Source organism: Manis javanica, chromosome 1 (genome assembly GCF_040802235.1).
Source record: "Manis javanica isolate MJ-LG chromosome 1, MJ_LKY, whole genome shotgun sequence".
NCBI lineage: Eukaryota > Metazoa > Chordata > Mammalia > Pholidota > Manidae > Manis > Manis javanica.
Window position 1 is genome coordinate 240,338,052 of NC_133156.1, and position 23,396 is coordinate 240,361,447.

At 53.3% G+C, this 23,396-nt stretch overlaps 1 protein-coding gene across 1 annotated transcript in view; it reads left to right on the top strand.

The window, feature by feature from the left end:
• The window catches only part of EIPR1 (EARP complex and GARP complex interacting protein 1), a 128,744-nt gene that overhangs the window by 80,139 nt on the left and 25,209 nt on the right, over positions 1-23,396 (top strand). Inside the window, exon 4 of the mRNA XM_073217254.1 lies at positions 9,097-9,247. Coding sequence (XP_073073355.1) covers positions 9,097-9,247 — 151 coding nt within the window. The remainder of the gene's footprint in view (positions 1-9,096; positions 9,248-23,396) is intronic.

Here is a 23,396-nt window from a genome sequence, read left to right on the forward strand (position 1 = left end):
AGGTTGGCATCTTCCAGGACCCCAGTGGCCGTGGCCGTGGAGCGTTCCACTGCTCTCACGTGGCTGGCTGCCTTTGAGTGCTGTTTCTATAGGGAAAAGGACTTCTGGGTGCTTCCATCTGGTCTTCCCTGTTGTGATCGGCTCTGCTGTCCTCAGTGGGTGCTGCTCGGGGCTCCTGCCAGTGCCTGGTCCACCCGTTCCCGTGTACACTCAGGAACCGGGGTGACTACAGCAGGGCGGCCCGCTGGCCCTCTGCCCAGCAGACTCGGGCCATAATTCCCAGGTCTGGCTGTCAGTGGGTGGCGTGCCCTGAAACTATCAGTTCTCCCAGCTTGGATCCGTCCCTTTCCCCAGGGTATTGCCCCAGGTTCTTTCAGGGAGGGCATTGAGGACAATTTACAGCCTATTTTTGTGTCAGTGTTACAGGGTCCTATCCCAAGGGGACCCCAGGCCTCCTAAACCCAGGGGGCTTTGGGGTCATGAACTGCCCTGAGTCAGGGGCTGAGTGAAAGGCTGGGACTCTTCCCGGGGACTCAGGGCAGGTGTGCACCCAACCTGGGTCATGTGGCTAGGTAGGTCGGAGTGCCTGCAGGCCCGCCCCATTCCTCTCCTTTCACCACTGCGGACAGTCACCTGGGCCAGAATGATCTGACGGGCACTTCTTCTGGAGACCACGGCCAGTCCTGCCTCCCCATGGTCCCTGCCATTGCAGTCAGGGTCCTGGTCCTGCCACCTGCTCAGAGCCCTCAGGGTGCAGGGGCCCCGGCTCCAGGGCTGCAGAAGGAGAGGCCAGGCAGCACCTGCGGGGGGGAAGCTGATCCCCTTTGTGCCCTTCCTGCAGCCCATCCACACTTCCTGGGCTCCAGTGTGATTTGCATGCAGTGCCGACCCAAAGCCCCGGAACGGCCGTGCAGACAGGCACACTCTTTGGGTTTCCGGGCGTGTATGCCAGGCTCTACGGGTGTCAGGTGATTGATTAGTGGATCTGGGTTCTGCTTCATTCACCCTGCTCAGCCTGTGCCAGACTCAGAGATGGCGGAAATCTCTAAAAATAGCCCTCGGATTCTGAATGTGCACCCGGCATTGCAGCTTCCTGCGGAAGCCTCCACCCCCCCCAGCTGGGATCAGATTATGTCCCCTGCCAGGGCACTGTGAGCCCTTTAGCGGAGCTGACGGGAGCGGCTCTTCGGGCTTACGAAGGCTCTAATCTCCTTTGGATTCCTCTAAGCTTCGGACCCGCTGATCCCTCCAGCAAGCGGCACCCTCCTCGGGCACTGTTGGCAGCCGCAAGTGGGCCCCCTCCATTCATTCATCCCCGTGATCTTTTTATCTCATTAAGTGCCTTCAGCTTGTGTGCACCGTGTAAAAAATAGGCAGTGGCATCAAATTGGCCTTAAAGACACAGCTCAGTGTTTTTTCTTTCAAAAGCAGTGAACTGTTATACGAGTCAAGAGACTCCATTTCATTTCTGCTGCTGGTGCTAATGAGCCGAGTGAGCTGGGGAGGCAGTCACCTGCCCTGGGCCTTGGTTTGCTCACTGGCAGAAAGAAGGGGGCATGGCTGCTCGTCAGTCTAGCACCGTGCCCTGAAGTCCACTGCGGTGTGAGGTGGAGCCCAGCCGTGTGTGCCCACAGGCCTGCCTGGTTTATCACGGGGCTCGGGCCCTGCCCTCTGGGGACTCCCGGTCATTATCGAAATTCTGCACAGGCAGTTACAGGACAGAACCTGACTTCAGGGTAGCTTTAAAACAGACAGAAAGGAAGAACGCCTGCCTAGTGATTACAACCTGTTCTTTCTAAGGACCAGGTTTTCCTTCCTGAAAGCACTAGTTTCTTTGATAGCTGCTGGATTTGTGTTGAATGCTCTGTTGAGATTCATACAGATATGGAAACCCTCGGAGCTTCAGAGCCAATTTGCATATCTGATGGGTGTACTCCCAGGCTGCTGCTTCCGGACTGCTTACCTTCCATTTCATCTGCTTCTGAGGGTTTGGAGTCTCTGATACTCCGTGCCGTATTCCTTGGACCTAAGGCGCACTATTCATCTAGCAAACGTGGCGGCCGTGGGTGTTCCCAGGGCGGGCGATGTCGGCAGCTGCCCCCTGCACGCACACAGCTGACTCCCTTCTCTTCCTCAGCACGGTTTCCGGCGGTTATGTGGTTCCGTGAGGGACTTTGGGCTCGCTTCATACTCCCAAAATTGTCCAAGCTCTCAAAAGAAAGTTTCATAATCTTCCAGAAAATACAAATTAATTTTCCATATACCACAAGTCCCCTTAGACTTTGTCCCTCCCCTTTGCCAATGTTCAGACAATGGTATTAGTTCATTGCATCTTACAAAGGTTTCTGCTGCAGTTTTCGTTTGGTCTTACGTGAACTTCTTGGCTGATGTTGATGTTTCTGTCGCTGGAGTTACTCGCCCAGATACGACCCGCTTGGTGGGAGCCCCCTCGGCCTCTCTGCCCTGTGGCCTGACCCTGGAGAGTCCCCGTTCACTTGTAACTCAGCCATCGGGGACGGGGTGAGTCAAGGAAGGCTCGAGCGCTGCTGCTCCCGCAGCGTCCCCCACACTGTGTGTGCCTCGTGGTGGGTCATGAACGTTCTGGAAGCCCTGACGTGTCCGAGCAAACCTGGGAGCCAGACGTGTGTCCCCAGGCCCACACACCGGAGTGTGCATTCAGGGTTCTGGGATGTGGGGTGAGGGTGGCCTTGTCCCGCTGCCCACCTGCAGTTTCGCGGGCCTCGTTACTTCTTGCCCTTGTTACATGCTCCCGACTTGCATCCGGCCGCCAGCCTCCTTCCTGCTCCTTCCGTCTCACCCACGGGGCCACACCTTGCATTCTAAAACATGCCCAGCTTCTCTTCTCTTTGCATTGATTGTACCTGTTCTCTTGGCCAGGCATTTGATTTGCGTCCTCATTCAGAACTGCCAGCCTCCACCCGTGGTCGGGAGCAGACCCTCACGCGCCTCATCCAGACCTCAAGGCCCTTCCTGGTCAGGTCCTGGGAGGGCTTCAAACCTCGTTTCTGCTGGCTTTAATTCACTTTACCATGTCTCAAATTGGACTGTTGGCCGTTCTCTACCTCCGGGACTCCTGAGCCCTCAGTCCTGCTTCTGGAACGCCTTTCTGTCCACGTGCCTGTGCCCACATCTTCTCAAGGCCCAGGTCAAATAGCTCCTCTTCCTAACACTTTCCTCGTAATTCTTTCTAAGGGAAGGCATCTCTCCTTTAGCACTTCACCCCATCTCTCTTACGGCACTTGCCAATCCAGACCTTGTATTATTTAGCCATGTGAATGTATTTTACAGTCTTGTGGGCAGTGTCCATATGTGACTCAGTTTCGTGTTCTCCTCAGCCGTGGAGGCGAGCACACACACAGGTGACCGTGGAGGTGAGCACACACGCAGGTGACTGTGGAGGCAAGCACACACGGGTGACCATGGTGGAGGCGAGCACACACGCGGGTGACGGTGGAGGCGAGCACACATGCGGGTGACGGTGGAGGCGAGCACACACGTGGTTGACAGTGGAGGCGAGCACACACGGAGGTGACTGTGGAGGCGAGAACACACACGGGTGATGGTGGAGGCGAGCACACACGCGGATGACGGTGGAGGTGAGCACACATGCAGGCGACTGCAGTCAGTGGCTGCATGGGTCCATCAGCTCACTGCCACATAACAGAGCCACGACCTCTCAGTGGCGCCTGAGAGCATTCATTCCTCTCTTAGCTGTCTGCTAGTTGGCTGGAGTTGCTGACTTTTGCTGGCCGTGCCTGGGCTTAGTTTGCGGCCACAGGCAGGCCATTGTCCACGGAACAGGACTCTCCAGGTCCTGTTCTTACAGTAAGCACGTAAGTGTAAGCACCCAGCTGGGCTGTGCAACTTCGTGTCTCTGCCTGTCTCATGTCTGCTGACCTCCCACTGGCAAAGCAGGTGCCGTGGCCTGAGCCGGAGCTGGGAGCAGGGGGAAGGCATGCCTCTGGCACAAAGGCCATGGATGTGGCTGGAGTCTGGAAGTGAGGAAACAGTGCCCTTGTGTTTTAAGTTATAAAATTGAGATTGTCTTGAAAATAAAAGAGATTGTTTTTTGAAAACAAGAAAATATAGTCAAACCTGTGTTGTTGTGCCTTCCTGCAGGGAAGTCTGGCATTTCAGACCCCCTGTCTCCCCAGAGTTCCGGGGGTCTCTCCTCCTGAGCAGGGGGTCATCAGGCAGAGGTCTTTGTTCCTCCCCTTCCGTCTGGGGTGCCCTCCCCTTGGCTGTCGCCTGTGCTGCTCTCAGGGTCCCTGTTGGGTTCCCCAGGGCCTGGGCTCAGGCACTGAGGCCTGCTTGTGTTTGGGTGGGGGACAAAGTGCCTGTGTACACCCCCTCCTGCAAGCTGCCTCCCTGCCCCGTACTGCACCCCTGCCCTGCCAAGATGCCCCTTCCCCTCATTCCCTGGTCAGAAGCCGTCAAGAAGGCAGTTGTCTCTTGTGGTTTGAGGGGATTCTTGCTATGGCCCTGGCAAAAGCACCCCCTTTGGGAATCAGAACCTCCAGCCCTGCAGAGCCCTGAGCTGGGACACAGGAAACACAAAGGCCCTGTGGGTCCTGGGGTGATAGTAAGTGGGCTCACCCCGCTCTCACCCCAGGCCCCCAGGCCCACGGCTCTCAAGTTGGAGTGTCTGCCTCAGCATGCGGGCCGTGTTCTGGAGACGGCAGCCTGGCTGCACTCGGCTTGGACGCGGCAGTGATCGGTCAGCCGGCAGCTTCTGGGGTTTCTGACGTGTGGTTTGCTGTGGGCCCGTCCTGCCCTGCCGCCTGGGGAAGTGGCCTCTTCTCTTCACATGCCTGGTCTCTGCGGGGCTCAGGCACCTGGTTACTGCCCCAGGCGGTGCCTCTGGCCGGGAAAGACAAACTCATACCTGAAATACATGTCTGTTTTTGTGGCGGTGAACCACCGGCCCTCCTAAGGATGGAGGGCCCAGCGCGCCACCTCGCCGCCCAGGGGCGCTACAGGTGTCCACTCCTGTCTGCGGCCTTCCAGTCTTCTTCCTTCTGGGCTTCTGACCAGGTGGCCAGGCCAGTGGCTTCTGCCACTTCTCTTGATGCCGAGGGTGACCAGAGCTGCTGTCGAAGCTGTGCATGTTGGGACTTTCCTGCCCTCCCAGGGAGTGCCGTGATGCTTTGGGTCTCCGACTTGGTGTTCAGTAGCCCTGGCACTATTTGGGTGCCACCCTTTGCCCAGGGGATGGTCACCACGTACGTTGTCTTAGGCCTCCTTGGATGCAGATGAGGGCAACCATCACAGTAGGTACTTGCCCTAGTGTGGGCCCCTAACTCCTGGACATCTGACTGCATTGTCTGGCAGTGCGTTCCAGGTCTGAAACTGCCTCAGCCCAGAACCACACAAGGGTCTTTAATGGGATGGCATCCCTCAGTGTCATGCTCACTAGGTCTTGTCTCCGTCTGAGTTTGCGTGTACGCATGCGTGCACACCTGGGCAGGCAGTACTCGGGGGGAGGGCCATCTGTTTTGCTCCTAGGAATTCCTCCTCCTGTTACACGTGCGTCTCCACAGCTCTGCGCCCGTTGGCCCCCCTTGGCCAGCACCCTGGCCATGTCATCATGGTGACTGCTACCCCCCAGGTCCTGGCAGTTACACCGTCCCCAGGCCACTTTGCTTTGGGGCCAGATTTAACTGGCAGAGTCAGAGAGCGGTCGCAAAGCTTGTTATCAACCAGCCTCTCCTAAGAGCGGAATTGGGTTATGTTATAAGTTAATGCTCAACCACCAAGGTGTTTTCCAACACGTTTGTACTATTTTACACTGTTTCCAGTAATCCTTGACAGGGATGGTTGCTCTTACACCTTCAACATTACTTGGTATTGTTCATCTTTTTAAAGTTACTTTTGAGTCATTCTAGTGCATGAGTAAAGTATCTTGTTTTGGTTTTGGTTTGCATTTCTCCAGTTATTTATTTTTGATGCTGAGAATCTTTTCTGGTGCTTGTTGACCATTCATATTTTTTTTTTTGTGAAGTGTCTGATTCAGTCTTCTGCCCACTTAAAAAATTGGATCATTTTTATCTTATTAAAGTTGTAGGAGTTTTTTATATATTCAGGATATAAGACCTTTGTCAGATGTATATATTCTGAAAATTTTTTCCCAGTTGTGTTTCATTTTTTTAACAGTGTTATTTCCAAGGGCAAAAATTTTTTATTTTGATGAAGTCCAATGTCTTTTGATAAATAAAAATTCTAATTTTAATCTAGTCTGTTATCAGTCTTTTCATTTATGATTAGTGTTTTTTCTGCCCTATTTAAGAAATCTGCTTATCCCAAGGTTGTAACCCACTCCTCCATTCTGGAAAAGGTTTGTATTATTTCGTCTTTTACATTTTGATCTTCAGACTGGAATTAGTTTTTTGAGTGTTCTGTGAGGTAGGATACAAGTTTATTTCTCTTATAGAGATACAGTTGATCCAGCATCTTTTATTGGAAAGACCATCCTTTGTCTACTCTAATGCAGTGACATTTTTATTGTAAATCATTCCATTCTTTTTCTCTAGCCTATTTTTCTGTGTACAAGACTAAATTGATAGAGGGTTTGTAAATCATCCAGTTTTTTTCTGTTCACAACTGTCTTGGTTGTCTGGGTGGTTCACATTTTCATGTAAATTTTTGAACTTTAGAAGCAGGTTGTTGATTATTATCCAGAAAGCCTGCTGGGACTTTGGTGGAGTGGAACTTTATAGGAGTGAAGCTTCTAATCCATGGACATGGTATACCCTCCGTTTATTGGCCTTCACTTTCTCTCCGGAGTTCTTCATGTTGACCTGTATAGGTCTTGTGCATCTTTAGTTTGAGATATTATTGGATATTTGATTTTAGTAATGTGAATGTTAATATTTTTTCAAATTTCGTTTTCTAAATGTTTGTTGTTGATTCATAGATAGCCAGTTGATTCTTATATATCAGCTTTCTGTTGAGTAATTTTGCTAAGTTCCCTGTTTTATATTTAGTAGTATAGTGTAGATTCTTAAATTTATTATACACATAATCTTTAGCAACTAATGGTATTTCCATTTTTGCTGTCTATTCTTACACCTTTATTTTTTTTCTTGCCATACTGAAGAAGTTGGGACCTCTAGTACAATGTCGACTAGACATGGCAGTACAAAGCGTTCTTGTCTACTTCCTCTCCCCAAGGGGAGAACACTTAATATTTCACCCCCAACTATTATGTTTGTTGGGTGAGCAGGCAGTTACAGGAAAAGAGTTATTTTCCTGACACCTGAACAAAATTCTCCAAAGAAGGAATTTGCTCAGTGGGAATCTACCACCAGTCATTTCTTCCAGGTAATAGCTATTTTTACTGTCTATCCCATACCTTCTGTCATTATGTGCATTGCATTCATTTTGCAGCACAGCCACAATTTAGCACTTGTATCATTAGTTCCATCACTTTTCAGATTAGCCATTTCTTTTGTTGTCATTTAGGAAGATTAATAAAATCTGTGCCTCTATTAGGGGAGTGTTGCGGGCATGCATTTCCTCTTTCCTGTCCCAGCCGCCCCTCACCTCAGGTGGTGATTCTCACCTGCAGGGGGCCATTGCCAGTCCGTAGGCACTGCACAACTGTGGGACTGAGAACTTCAGCAGGAAAATTAATTTCTCATGTGGATGGAAACCACTGTGCACTGCATTTGCAGTTGAAATGGAAATGTTAACAGAAGTGTATGTGTATGACACATTTGATTCTTTTTCTTTAAGGCCCAGTGAGGTACGTGAAGTGAGCAGGGACTGGGTCCAGGTGGCTTTCGCTGGAACCCTGACCCTCCTACTTTCTACAGGGTCGTGGCGAGAATGGTAATCCCGACGGTGCCCGCGAAGCTGGGCGGTGTGCCCCTTGTGTTCACTGCTGTATTTCTTGGTAGATGAGTGGATAATTAGATTGAAGGGCACTGGAGCCAATAGGACAAAGGGCATGTAGCATAAGGTCCTTTATTTTTTTCTTACTTTGCGTGCAGGAAATGCCACCCACGAGGTGCTCTGTCCTGTTCTCCGGTTCTTTTGTGTTCTCCGCTTGCTGCCAAGTCATGACTTAATGTTGAGACCTGTCCACTGTTTTATCATCATGTTTTAAAGGCCTTCTTTAAAGGGGAAAGGTGTTTACACATACACAGTTCAGAATTAAGTAGAAAGCAAATTCTGAAAGGATTCATATTTAGTGATTTGTGATTAAATGTTTAGCACATAATATTGTCTGATTTTTTTGAGGGGTGGTTCTTACTTGTCATTTTGTCTTATTGAAAAATTGTCTAGAGTGATAGAGACCTAGAGCCTGGCATGTTCCCTGAAAACAAGTGACCCCAGTCTTTCTTACCTAACTTTATCCACAATGTGGCTTTTCAAAGTTCTTTAAGAATGCACAGATTAAAAGTCAAGAGCGTCAGGACTCTGAAAGGCGGGACCTGAGCGACCAGCTGCAGGAGCACGAATGGTGCCACTGTGTGTACAGGTCGTGTGCGTGTGGCTGGTGGTACAGTGGAAGGCGTCACCTTCAGGACTGGGCTGTTGTGCCTGTGAGCCAGGGTGCAACAGAGAGCACCTGTGGGCCGCGGACTTCGCACCCCTGGTTCCCACTCACTCAGCACTGGAGCATCAACAGCTCAGTGTGCAGAGTGCCTCTCGGGGTGCACTGCCCCTGTGAGATGCTCCCCTAAAGCCTGAGAAGGATGCACATCGTGCCGACCTTAGACCCGGGCTGTGCATGCTGAGCACACCGTCAGCACCCCTCCCCCATTTTGCTCCCTTTTCGGAAGAGCTGTTGAAGAAGAACGGAAGGAAATTGATTTTGAGAAAAATTAAATTGCCTCTGAAACAGAATAGTGGTTTTAAAGTAGGAAGCAGTGGGTTAAGCGGGAGCTGCCCGCCCGCCTGCTCTGCTTGCCCGCTCTGGCCATGTCCTCTCTCTGCTCGCGCTCTGCAGTTTTAAATATTTTAAAGAGCAGATGTGCCCTGCTCCGGGCCTGCGGGGCGTTCGTGCACTGTCTGTGGAATGTGCCCGCCTGCCGTGCTGTGTTGACGTTACCCTCTGTCGCTTCGCTTCAGACAGCAAAGTCCTGACATGCGCGGCCGTGTGGAGGATGCCGAAGGAATTGGAACCAGGCAGTCACGAGTCCCCTGACGATTCGTCGAGCACCGCGCACACCCTGGAGCTGCTCTGTCACCTTGACAACACAGCCCGCGGCAGCATGGCCTGGTAGGGTTCTGCATATTTCATACGCCCAGAACAAGCCTCAAGGTCAGACAGTGCAGGGTTGCACAGATGCACATGGCAGAAGCTTCAGTGCACACTTGAAACCTCTCTTTTCTTTTAAAAAGGTGCTATAAATTTCTTTCTTTCTTTTTTGTTTTTAAGTCCCAGTTGTTTTCTAGATTGGACCCATTTATGGAAGCCCTATTGCATATATTATGAAAGAGCCTATGTCCCCTTTTCCTTTTCCCCCGAGCCCAGTGTTGCCGGGTACCTGCCAGGATGGTAGCAGTCAGGCACTGCACAGCACTTCAGTGTCACATTGCCTTTTAACCCCATGAATACTCTGTTACTCTGCAGTCCAACGCAAAAATTACTTTGTTATTTCAGGTTAAAGGCTTACTTCTTCTGTGCATTAAACATGGATGGCTGTGTGCACGTGATGCCGTGCACCAAGCCCTCCTCGCCTGTATCCTGTGGTCACTTCCCCTGATGGCTTGGGCAGTATCGGGGAACGTCAGCATGCCACCACTGCTCGTTGGGGCTCCTTGGCCCTGTGCTGCCACGTGTTGTGAGGGAAGTTCTCTATGCCCACCTGAAATCCCAGGGACTCTCCTCAGGCGCTCACAGCTCTGCTCTGAAGTTGTTGAAGCCTCAGCAAATTTGGAGGCCACACTTTCCAGCAAAGACTGGGTGCAGGGTGTTGGTTACAAGGCAGTCATTGTCTGTCTTTGTCCAGTAACACTTCCCTGTGTGTGTGCAGGTGCACGTAAGAAAGGGCACCAGGGCCTCTGTATAGTCCACTCGCCAATTAGACACGTTTCATCCAACAGATCTGTATTAAGCACCTGCTGCACGCACCTGCCAGGCTCCAGGGACACCAAGGTGATGCATCTGGGGACCCAGTCCCAAGGAATCATAATGTCTCCGGCAAGGCCTGTGGTGTAAACATCTAACTGTGACACAGGACAGGCTGTGACACAGGAATCATTATGAAGTGTGTGCCGGGGACCCCTGAGGAAAGAGTAATTAATTTTTACTGGCAGAATTGAAGAGGGATTCGCTTAGGAGGTGACATTTGGAGCTGGGCCGATCGCAGTTTCATTGGCAGCTGGGGTCTTGAGAGAGTAGGGGGTGCAGCCTGGCAGGCCCTGTTTCAGCCTGCGGTGGCATGTTCTCTGATTGTCAGGCTGCCCCCTGGTCAGGGCTGTGCTATTCTCACAGAGACACTGACCCATTCTGCAGAGTCCCTGGGGAGCTGCCCTGGCCTTGTCACCTGGCTGCCTGAGTGCCCACTGAGTCTGCACAAGATGGGGCGCTAGCCCCAGCACCCATGTGCACATATGCCCATGTGTGCGGGCATGAGATTGTGCACATGTGCTGGGGAGCAGGTGGGTGAGCGCAACACAGGCCAGCTGTCACTCCAGCGAGCTGATGCATACAGACAGCGTCAGTGTCTAAGGCAGGGGCTGGGATGGGTGAGCTTGGGCGAGGCTCCTAGTTGCCCCTTGGGGGTGCTAAGGAGGTGCCCTCGGCCTGCTTCCCCAGCCCCAACCCCAATCAGGCTCAGTCCTCCACCAAAGCCCCACTGGGAGAGCAGGGGCCTGCCTGCGTGTGTGTTGTAGGGAGGTGATGTACACCTGTGGTCGCACACCCATGCGAGGGAGCTTGTGACGGGGCACCTGGCATCCATGCGCAGCCTCGGACTCGTCTTGGAACGCCATCGTTCTGAATTCGCTGCCCCTGTTCCAGGTGTGTCTTGCACTTTTTGTCCTTTACACTGTTGTGTATGTGTTTTGACCTTTGCACTGAGGCAACTGTAGACCCACAGGCAGTTGCAGGAACAGTGTAGAGAGACTCTGCCCTTCACCTGGTCTCCGCCCAGTATCGCGTAAGCACTCTTCAGTCACCACCCGGGACTTGGCATTGATGGAGCCCAATGGCGACTTACTCAGCATTTCGTGTCCCTTCACACATGTGTACGTGATGGGTTCCACGCATTCGTCACGTGTCTGTGTAGCTGCCACTGTCGTCACAGTACAGTCAGGGTCTCTCATGCTGCCTTGTTAGAGCCACAGCCTGCTTCCCCCGTGCGTGCCCTTGGGCTCTGGCCCTGGTCTTGCTCCGTCCTCGGAACCTGCTCTTTCAAGAATGTTCTGTACATGGACTCGCATGCTGTGGAGCCTGGGATGGTGGCTTTTTGCATAAGTCATAGTTCCCCGGGCTCACCCCTGTGTGTGGGTCGAGGCGCCTCCCTTTTCATTCTGAGTGGCGCTCTGCAGCAGGATGGCGTGTGCTTGTGTAACCAGGCCCCCAGGGACAGTAGAGTTTCCCCGCTTTTGGCTGTTAAAAATAGAGCTGCTCTGAACATTCATGCGCAGGTTCTCACATGCACACAGGTTGTTTCTCCGATCAAACACCCTGGAGTGCAGCTGCTGGGTCGTCTGGTATGTGACGTTTGTTCTGGAGAAACCGCCTTTCCTCTCCAGAGCGGCTGCACGTTGGAGGTGCCACCAGCGCTGTACCAGGACCCTTCTCTGCACCCTCACCCCATTTGGCCTTCTTATGTGTCTTCTTTCTTCTAAGTATCTTCAGTGATGTTGGTTTTGTTAGTAGACAGGGAATCTGAGTCTCAGAAATGCGAGTCTGGTGACTATGTGGAGGTGCGGGATGCTGTTTGGGGCCCACCACCAGGCAACCAGTGATTTTTGTTTGCTTGCTTGCATTCCTGTTTGGCTTATAAGTTGGCGCTGAGAGCAGCTCTAGGAGGGAGGCTCCCAGACGTGTCCTGAAGAGGGGCCTGGCCACTGGCCACAGGGGACCTCGGTGCTGCATGACTCCCCGTGCGCCAGAGGGACTGCAGCCTCCAGGCAGAGGACTGGGGCCACCAGCTTCTGTTCATTCCACAGCAGCCTGGGGTCCTCATGTGGAGGTCCTGTGTCTCCGTAAGAGCCCTCTGGCACACAGGGCTGGGCAGTGCACGTGGTCCAGTGCTCTCCATCCTTAGCTCCATCATGGAACAGTGACAGTGGAGGGAGAAGAATCCGGGAGCCTGTGATGGCGCTCGGGCTCAGCACCGATCAGGTTCGCTCCATGGCTCCACCCCTGGCGGGTGCTGCCGGGAAAGCCCTGTCGCACCTCTTGTGCTCACCTGCCTTGAGGTGGCTGGAGCGGCACTGGAAAGGCCCCCACTCCTTTAGATCACTTCTTATTCCTGAAACAGAAGTAGCATTTCAGGGTCACCATGATGGCTCCCCAGCAGGCTCTGTGGAAATGTGGTACCTGCTGAATTTGAGGGGATACATGCTATAGAAAGGGGGTGGTGTGATGCGCTCCTCGGGTCCCTTCTCCACCAGGTTTTCTTGGTAATTCTCTGTGGGATGCGGGCCCTAGTGAGCCTGGAGGGGTCGCCTCCTCACCTGCACATGTAGCTCCTGGGGCGTTAATGGGCAGCAGCTTCTTAGCTCCGTATCGACTCTTCCCGGAGCCCCTGCTTAGTGTCTCTCTCAGACGTCACCACTGCAGCCCACCCTGCCCTCTGCCAGCCCACACGTGCTTGCCTGATAGCGGCTTTCCCCTCCTGACACCTGCTGTCTGCATTCAGCCCTGCGTCCTCCTCTGCAGACTGAGATGCCTTGGCAGCAGCCTCGGCCGACTACAGGCTGTAGCTTCAGCACCCAGGACAGCGCCGGCCCCACTGTCCCTTCAGACTGAGCGAGGACGGGGACTGTGGGCCCAGCCTGTCAACGGGCCACCTGGAGGGCTTGCAGGCATCGCCTCGTGTACTTCCCACAGCCACCCTTAAAGTGGGACCTTTGCAGACAGGAGGGCTGCTGCTCGCGGGGGAGTGGGGAGCGGGCCTCCTCACAGCCGGGCAGCGACCCCAGAGCTGCCTCCCTGCTGTTCGTGGCCACACCCTGATTTGGAAGTCGTTCCATGGCTTGGAATGTAAGCACATCATCATCCGAATCTTCTTGTCTTTCCCAGATGATAAATGTAAATAAATTGTGCTTCATGGGGAGCCGTCACTCTGCAGAGAATAAAGCCCCTTCTCCTGTGACATGCCCTCTCCTCTCCCTCTCGGTTTGTTCTTGTGGTCAGCACGCAGAGGTTGTGGAAGAAACACTGGGCCTGGGGTGAGCGGCCTGGGGTCAGTGGGCCTGGGGTGAGCGGACCTGGGGTGAGCGGCCTGGGGTCAGTGGACCTGGGGTGAGCGGGCTCAGGTGAGCAGCCTGGGGTGAGTGGGCCTGGGGTGAGCGGCCTGGGGTGAGTGGGCCTGGAGTGAGCGGCCTGGGATGAGTGGACCTGGGGTGAGTGGACCTGGGGCAAGCGGCCTGGTGTGAGCGGCCTGGGGTGAGTGGACCTGGGGTGAGTGGACCTGGGGCAAGTGGCCTGGGGTGAGCGGCCTGGGGTGAGTGGACCTGGGGTGAGTGGGCTCGGGTGAGCGGCTTGGGGTCAGTGGGCCTGGGGTGAGCGGCCTGGGGTGAGTGGACCTGGGGTGAGTGGACCTGGGGTGAGTGGGCCTTGGGTGAGTGGACCTGGGGTGAGTGGACCTGGGGTGAGTGGGCCTTGGGTGAGTGGGCCTGGGGTGAGAAGCCTGGGGGGAGTGGGCCTTGGGTGAGTGGGCCTGGGGTGAGAAGCCTGGGGGGAGCAGCCTGGGGTGAACGGGCCTGGGGTGAGCAGCCTGGGGTCAGTGGGCCTGGGATCAGTGGGCCTGGGGCGAGCGGCCTGGGGTCACTGGGCCTGGGGTGAGTGGCCTGGGGTCAGTGGGCCTGGGGCGAGCGGCCTGGGGTCAGTGGGCCTGGGATGAGCGGCCTGGGGTGAGCAGCCTGGGGTGAGCGACCTGGGGTCAGTGGACCTGGGGTGAGCGGGCTGGGGTGAGTGGGCCTGGGGTGAGCGGGCTGGGTGAGTGGGCCTGGGGTGAGCGGGCTGGGGTGAGTGGGCCTGGGGTGAGCAGCCTGGGGTGAACCTTTAGATCTGCAGCCCATCTGTGCCATTGCCCGGCGAGGGCCTGTGACTTTTCCCCCCGTGTGAGTGTGGGGTTGTGGGGTCTCTGACTTGTCTTCCAGCTGTAACACCATTAGATGCTGTAGCCTCTCCCGTGGGCTCAGTGCCGCCTACCTGTTTTCCTAGTGAACCGAATAACAACTCCTGAGCCTCTTTCTACTCTGCCTGTCCCACGGAAACAAGCCCACCCCACCTGAGACACGGCCTCGTGACAGCGCTCCAAGTCCCTCCTGGGATGACGTCCTCAGTGACAGCGGGCTGCCTGGGGGTCGGACTGAGCTACTGGGGACGGTTTTACCAAAGTGTGATGTTTTAACTGTTTTCAGTGTACCTCATCCCATCCCATCCCATTTTAGGTTATGTGTGTTAGTTGCCTTAAATTCTTTCTGGAACAATATGGGATCTAGACAAGTAAGTAAAACTAGTAGAATTCTGCCTCATGGTAAAGAAATGAGGTCGAGAATCCTGTGTCAGGTGTAGCTGATGCGTTCTCCCTTCTCAGGAGTAGGTGGTGAAGAGCGCCTTTCATCTCCCCCTCAGTGTGCACGGCCGCTCCCTGCGGGCAGGAAGAAGTCAGGCTTCCCCCTGGTCCGTGGCCAGCCCGCTAGCTCAGTGCACTGGTCAGTGCAGGTGGCATGCACACTGTGGGGGGGTGCTGGGCCATGGGCCGCAGACCCCAGCTTCTTCAGGGCCTCCTGGCACCACACCCACTGGGCCCCTGCTCCCACCAGTGCCTTTCGGTGCCCTGACAAGGAGAGGCTTCCAGGAGCCCGGCAGGTAGGAGGCAGGAAGGAGTGCTGTTTCTGGGAGTGCTGTTTTCCTGCGTGGCTTGTGCGAAGTTGTCTGCTTGATGCATCATCATCCCTGTTGTCTCGAGGTCTGATCAGCCGCACAGGGTAATTTTATGGTTCTCCATCTCCTTTCGGTGGTGGAGAAGAGGCTCCCCAGCTGTTAAAGAGCTATGCATCTTAGCTGTGGATCAATGCTCCCTGCTGGGAAGGGGAAGCAAAGCCAAAACAATAGAGACTCCAGTATATTCTTGGTGCACTGTATTCCCCAATGTGTTGTCAGTAGTCTTACAAATCACCTTGTTTCATGGACAATGAACACCTCCTTTAAAGGAGAAGTTACTACAATCAGTAACCAGAAGCTTTCCAGCGACCAAAGCAAAGTTACCGAGAGTCAGTCCCAGCCTCCTCCCCACCGGCCCTGCGCGGCCCAGACAGGAGGGTTCTCGGTGCCGCTGTCCATGGTGCCTGCACACAGGGACTGCTGACCTCTGCTTCCTGGGCCAACTCGGGGTCGAGGGGGGAATACCTCCTCAGTGGCATAGGCAGAGATGATGTGACACTGAGATGCTGGCAGGCTGAGGGTTTCTGGGAATAGCCGGGAAGGTGGGGTACACATAGGACTCTTAATAGAAGAAAGAATAAGGGTACAGGCAGCCGCGCTGGGGTCAGAGGCAGCTGAGGGAGCGTGCTGCGCGGTGCTGCGGCCAGAGAGAAGGGCTTTGGCCTGCGTCCTTTTGTGGTTGTGCTTGTGTGGGAATCGGCTTAGGGGAATGCTACGTGACGTGAATTCAGAGTTACCCTGAACATCCTGCAGAGGTTGTCTTTGAGGGTAAGTGAGGAAATATGTTTGAAGTTTCCAGAGATCCTGTGTTAATGGTGATAGAGGATTCTCGGGGATTAGGGCAGTATCATCACTGAAGATTCACCAGATTTTATACAGTTCGTGGTAGTGCTTTTTGGTTTGACCCAACCTAGATGTATGTAAGTGTAAGATTTTTAAAACCAGCACCTAGAAGTTGCTTCCCTGGTTACCAGCTTGCTTCTAAAGTTGTCCATCAGCTTTTCTTTTAAGAGGCCCAGAATGCTGCCATCCCTTACTTTGTGCAGGAGAAGATCTGTCTTACGGCATTATAGGACGCTATACAAATGTCCTCCTCTTTCAAGTCTGTTTGAGGTCTCCGTTGTAAAATGGGAATGGGTGTCAGTCTCCTTTGCCTCATACAATGCTATGAAAATTAAGTATCAGAAGGGATGATGATTAAAAACAGTAAGAATGCAATGTACAGGCTCAGCTTACTCTAGGAAGATTCAGAATACAAAAATCTGAATGTACAGTGCAGAAAGCATCATTATTTATATTTCAGAGGCAATCCATACCTCTCTAAGATTTTAGTTCAGGTTTCCACTAAATATGGTTCAAAGTATGTTTCCTTTAATCATGCTCTGAACCGAATGGTGTTTTGCGGAACAAGCCGGGCAGAACATGCCACTTTATCCAGAGGGAGATTTAGATGAATGTGTTTTTTGGTTCTAGCTGTGGTATTTAAATGTGAGGTGTAAATAATGTTAACATTTTAAACCTGAAGGTGTACTAACTCTGTGTGTGAGAATTTTAAACTAGCCTATTCTTCTACTGCCTGAAAAACGGGGGTCAGGGGATGAAAGAAGAGAATTAGCAGAAAAAGGAGAGGGAGGGCCCGGACCTCTGCTCGGAGCTTGGGTGGAATGTTTTATTTCTAAGAACATGTACTTGAAAGCTAACTTTGGCCTTTCTGGGAAGGCCTGGGAGCAGAAGGTGTAGGTTTCAGCACCTGCCCATGGGGCAGGTGCAGTGTTAGCCCAGGCTTTCTGGCGTGCCCGGTCCCCCAGGTCTGAGGGACTCGGCAGCGACCGCATGGCCAGCAGGTGAGGGACTATGAGCGCTGAGCGGTGCCCGGGGGCTGCAGGGCTGGTGTGTGCTGTGAGCCAGAGGACGTTCTGAGCCCCGGCTCTCTCTGGGATGAGACAGGACAGGACAGTGGGACTCTGGTGTGGAGCCAGGCTCTGGGGGGCCAGCCCGTTTGTGCCTGTCGTTACCTACATGTGTGCCAGGGATGGGCATGCTGGGCCTCAGCCATCCCCACCAGGGGGAGGCTTTGCGGGGAGCAGGTCCAGAGGACCAGGGCCAGTCTCTTGCTGCCCATGCCTTCACAGCGGGCCCTGCTCCCCTTCCGAGTTCCTGGTGCAGAGCCCCCGCTTCTGCTGAGGTGTGCACAGAGGCCAAGGAGTGTCTCCTCAGCCACCACACAAAGGACAAGAGCCTGAAAACAGGACCTTTCCCTGACGTCCAGCCTGTATTTGTCCTCTGCTTTTGTCTGCCCCAAAGTGGAGTTATTTAGTTGATGGAACTATATCCAGGCAAGACGGCAGAAGAAGAGACTTAGTACCAGAGTCACCCCATGACAAAACTTAGAAACTCGTCTGTCGGGCGCCAGGCGGTGCATAGGCATGATTCTGCCACTGCAGCATTGCGTGTGTCCCAGCCAGGGACAGCTGGTGTGTGCCCAGATTTCATCAGAGCATGCTTCTTGACTTAATGGTGTGACTCTTAAAGTCTTTTCTTTTAAATCCTTGTAGACCTGTGAAAAACTATTTTGTACTCTATTGTGAATTTTGGAGCAGGAAGAAATTATTGCCTAATCTGCATTTTTAAGAGAGTGATGTGTAACCTGGGGAACTGATCTATTACATGTTTTAAAGGGTTTCTCAAAATCTGGTAACCAGTGACTTATTAGGTACTTTTCCTTCTTAAGGATTTCCCTTTATCAGCGAGGGAACAAGCCTGGTAAGTCTGGGGCACAGCCTTGGTGTTTAAGTCTTGGTTCCCTAGGGTTTGCGGCCGCCTCGTGTGGGGCACGCGTGCCAGCCCCCATCCTGGTGGCGGCTGTGTCACATGCCGGCAGATGTCACGGCGACCCCGTTCCCCCCTTGGTGGTGGAGGGGAGCATGTAAGGTATGTAGGTGATGTGGAGTTAAATCAGTTGTATACTAAGGTGGCTTTAAGAATCGTGAGCGACCTTAGAGCTGTCCCCACCCCAGTTGCCAGCATCCCGAGTGAACCATCCACTTAGCACTATGAGTCTGAGGGAAAGTAGGTATTTTGTTTGATTGGCATGAAACCGGCCAAATTAAAACCATCATTTCTGCTGTTACGGTCCTTGCTAACTGCCTAAAAGGAGTCTGGATGTTTTATTTGGGTTTATTTACAGAAACAGCCCTTCTCTGTGGTTCTCTCAGTGATCATGATGGGGATGGATCATACCCAGGTCAGATGTGTGCAGCTTTGCTCTTGACTTGTTGGTATAATTTCATGTCCTCTCAGATTCACTGGTGGAGTGATAAAGCAGAAAAAGGGATGGCTTTTATGAACAGAGCAATACCTTCTTAGTTTGGAGGGGCAAGTGTGGCAGATACTTGGAGTCATTTCCCTTCATGTGCAGTGCCCGTGCGTGGTGATGGTCCGTGATAAAGTAGAGTCTGTCTTCTTACTGCACCTTGCACACTCCAGTCATTCCAAGGTGGCCGCCGGCACTAGTGATCTGAGGGGTCGCCACCTATGAGATGAAACGACAGCTGTTTTCTCTGCATCCCCCATGATAGACAGAGGAATGCGGGGTAGGGGGCAGCTCTCCTCAGCAGCGCGGTCTGCACGCCGTGTCTGGCTCTCCGTCACTTTCAGGCCAGTGGAGGTGCCTTAGAAATGCTTTTCTTCAGGGGATCCGGCATCACCCTGCCCTGGGGAAGAACAGAGAGGCTGTGGTTATTGAAGCTTCTCACGTGAATGTAAGTTCTGGGATAAAGGCCGATACACAGAAGGCATCAAGTGGCCGGGACTAAACCCGGGAGGCCAAGTGCCTGGCAGGGGTCGTGCTCCGCTCTCGCCCTGGGCTCTCACCGTGCTGGGGGGCTGGTGCTGGGGGATTGAGGGGATGGAGACCCGTTGTGGTCATGCTGGACTGTCCAAAGCACATGGGGTCACCCCGCTTAATGGCCTGGAAGGTGAATTTAGCTTTGCTGTTTTTACTTGTAGATCCTCTAATCCTGTGACTTGTGTGATGGCAGCTTTTACTGACTCCCCGCTCTGTGTCTGCATGGTTTTATTTTTTCTTCGTTTTTAATGGTGAGCCAGCCCAAGCTCACCAATGATGTTGGTCCCGGAGTGCCTGGATGCTGGGCCCCATTTCTTGTCCCTCACAGCTCGTTATTGAGAGCTGAGGGTGTGTGGCAGTGGGGACAGTCGAGAGTGTGTCCCGTCCCGGGAAAGCTGTGTTCCCAGCCCTGTGCTGGGTCTGTCCTCCTTTCAGAATATCCACCCGCAGGCTCTCGCCGGGCGCTCTGCCTGCGTCCTTGAGTCCGGTTCACACGCGCCCCTGCAGGGTAATCCACGGGTCTTCTCACCCACCCAGCGTGGCTGGTGGCTTTCTCCTAAACCTTGATTTTTTTCAAGGCAAGTTCGTCATCCATTAGTGACACAATTAATACAAGTTTCCTAAAGTACCTATTCTTTCCTTTGGGGAATCTCCCGGCCGTGGTAAGCGCGGCATGTAAGTTGCAGCGCGGAAAAGGCAGACTCGCCCCCCTTGTCTTTGACTCATGTATTTCAGAGGCTGCTCATTTACATCCTCTCAGAAATAAAGGGCGAGTACTCAGAGGCTTTAACCTGTGTCCTGCAGTTGTTCAGAGTCAGCTCTCCAAATGGGGCATCCCTCTGTGGAACCAGAACCCCTCGCCGAGGGCACACCTTCCTGAGGATGTCAGGGACGCTGGGCGTGGCGGTGGAGCTGGCGGGCACGGCCACCTTGCACCCCACATAAGAGCTCCAGCTTACCTGACGTGATGTGTGTGTGTGGGGTGGTGGTGTGTGTGCACGGGGTGTGTGTGTGCAGGGTGTGTATGCATGGGGTATGTGTGTGCAGTGTGTGTGTGTCAGGTGTGGGTGTGTGGGGCGTGTGCATGCAGTGTGTGTGGGTGTGCGGGGTGTGTATGTGTTCGTGGTGTGTGTGCTGGGTGTGTGTGTGTGCAGGGTGTGTGCACACGGGTGTGTATGCATGGGGTGTATGTGTGTGTGTGTGTGTCAGGTGTGTGTGTACATGGTGTGTGTGTGCATGCCGAGTGTGTGTGTGCAGGGTGTGTGTGTGTGTGTGTATGGGGTTTGTGTGTGTATGGGGTGTGTGTGTGCCCCCCCCAGTGAAGGTGAGCTCCAGAGCAGACTTGGCATCTTTCCTGCTCACCCTTGTCTTTCCTGTGCCAGCTCATTCTGGAACCTGGAGGGAAGCCCCTCCTGTAGGGTCTGCCCAGGTTTCTGGTACTCACCCCCGGGAGCTCCTGCGGGGAGCAGGCCTGGGGCCCAGAGCATGGACTGCCCTCGGGCTGGGGATGGGCTGATGCCAGCAGTCCCAGCAGCCAGCCGCTTCCTCAGCAGCTGGGGACCTGGCCGCCCTTCAGGGAAGACTGCTGGGGTCTAATATTCTGAGACGGAGGGAGTGAGGGTTTTTTTTTTCCAGATTTGTATATTGCCTTTGAAATCAGTACAGAGTGGGACACCGCCTGGGCAGGGGCCCAGACCGGGCTCTCCGCAGGCACCTGTGGCAGACGCTCCCTCCCAGCTCTGCCATGTGAGGGACCCCGGGGTTCACAGGAGGCCTGGATGGCTGTTGGGTGGAAGACCACCCCAGGGAAGCCCAGGGGCGGGAAGTGCTGTGGGCCACCCAGGACCCGGGCTGCTGGGCATGAGCTGGGGGCCCAGGAAGCAGCATTAGATGTGGGCACCTTTCAGGGCAGATAGATTTGAGGGTCTGACCTCTCCTCAAGTTTTTCTTTTTTGCCTTAAAGTAAATCCCCATGGGATTTTTTGGGTGCATGGAAAGGTGGTAATTTTAATGTTCCAGCCAAATTCAAAGTAGGTTTTGTGGTTTTCTTAAAGGGAGGCTCTTGCACTTGGGGTGGGGCATCCTTGTTGACGGCTGTATCATGAGACATCTAGCTCTGGCCATCCCAGTTATTGTGAAAACTAAAGACTGTGCCTGCACCCCACTTTCCCAAATACCCCAGAGGGCAGCCCAGTGCCCTACGCGGGAAGTGCAGGACTGAGTGCACCCGGTGCTGTCTGAGGCTCAGTGAGCACTTCCTCTGTGCAGGTGCTTTTCAGGACATTGCCTTGTTCGCTCTTCACCAGCCTCTCATGCTGGCACCTGAGCATGGCACCCACTGGGCAGAGGAGGGGAGTGCCGAAAGGGTCAGGCATCACGAGCCAGGGCCCAGATGCCGGCAGGCTGGCTACAGACCGGGCTGTACGTCGCTCTCTGCATCCTCCTCAGATGCCCTGGGTTTTTGGTTGTACATGCATTTTATGTGGGAGTGTGTTCAGTCTTTAAAAACCCCTTAATACTGAGAAGTTAGATGTTTCTTTGGGTTAATGACTCATTACTTTACCTTTCTGGAAGGTTCTTCCTTGGCCCCCTTCTCCCTGTAGACGTGCTCAGGGATTGCCTTATGGAAACACTTCTCAGAGGTGCGTGTGAGCGTCTTTGCAAGGGGCAGCCCCAGGGGCCAAGGCCTGGGAGGAAATATGACTACCTGGCCTTAGGTTCCCGCATGTCAGCGCCGCAGTGTCGGTCCTTCTGCCTGATGCCGGCACTGACGCCAACAAGCTTCTTGCAAATGAACTTTCAGGCCTGACCCAGACCCGAGGCCGTGAAGTCAGCCCTTGCTTGGATCTTAGCTCTGCCATCCGCAGCTCGTAGTTTGGGCAGGTCACTCAGCTTCCCACGGGTGTTTCCTCATCTGTAAAATGAGGAAGACAAAAGCAGTGATCACCTCTTAGGCTCACGGTGCAATGGAGAGGAGAGCGCCCGTGAAGGGCCGCACAGGGCCTGCGCCTGGTGGGCAGCGTCCCGCACTGCCAGGGGCTGGGCCGACCCCAGGGTCCTGGGCAGGCGGCACCCCCTCCTTCCCCAGGTACCCCTGGTTGCTCTCGCAAGGAGGGAGTCTGCAGTGCAGCACCAGCTCTCGGGCTGACACGGAGGCTGGCTTGGACCACAGCCATGGACGGCATTTCCGTCCCAAGCAGCCCCCCTTTCCTGTGGGCTGAACGCTGACACGGGCACCTTGCTGGCACTCTGACTAGTAACCAGGGGTTACTGCTCCAAGAAAGGGATTTTGATTTACTTTCCAGTATTTGTTCATTTGTACTATAGTAAACCTTTAAAATTTTGCATTTTGTATGAAATACATCAAATCTTTACCTAAGATTTGCCATCATTCAGAGTTGAAACAAGTCTTTTTTTTTTTTTTTTTGAAGAACAGTATGTTTACTAGGCTCTCCCCTACCCCAAGTCCCCCCCACACGCCCCGTTACAGTCGCTGTCCATCAGCGTAGTAAGATGTTGTAGAATCACTACTTGTCTTCTCTGTGTTGCAAAGCCCTCCCCTTTCCCCCACCCCACACATTATACATGCTAATCATAATTCCCCCTTTCTTCTTCCCCAGCCTTATCCCTCTCTACCCTCCCATTCTCCCCAGTCCCTTTCCCTTTGGTAACTGTTAGTCCATTCTTGGGTTCTGTGATTCTGCTGCTGTTTTGTTCCTTCAGTTTTTCCTTTGTTCTTATACTCCACAGATGAGTGAAATCATTTGGTATTTGTTTTTCTCCGCTTGGCATATTTCACTGAGCATAATACCCTCTACCTCCATCCATGTTGTTGCAAATGGTAGGATTTATTTTCTTCTTATGGCTGAATAATATTTCATTGTGTATATGTACCACATCTTCTTTATCCATTCATCTACTGATGGACACTTAGGTTGCTTCCATTTCTTGGCTATAGTACTATGATAAACATAGGGGTGCATCTGTCTTTTTCAAACTGGAGTGCTGCATCCTTAGGGTAAATTCCTAGAAGTGGAATTCCTGGGTCAAATGGTATTTCTATTTTGAGCTCTTTGAGGAACCTCCATACTGCTTTCCACAATGGTTGAACTAATTTACATTCCCACCAGCAGTGCAGGAGGGTTCCCCTTTCTCCACACGCTCGCCAACATTTGTTGTTGTTTGTCTTTTGAATGGTGGCCATGCTTACTGGTGTGAGGTGATATCTCATTGTGGTTTTAATTTGCATTTCTCTGATAACTAGTGATGTGGAGCATCTTTTCATGTGAAACAAGTCTTTTTTGAGCTTTATTCAAAGACTTATGCAAATTTATTGCAGGAGCACCAGAGGTTTTCTATTATTATCAGGTCCTTTAAAAACTAGGCAGTAGCATGGGAGGGGCCTGAAGACTCCTGCCCACGGCCCCCGGGGGCAGGGCGGGTGTTGGT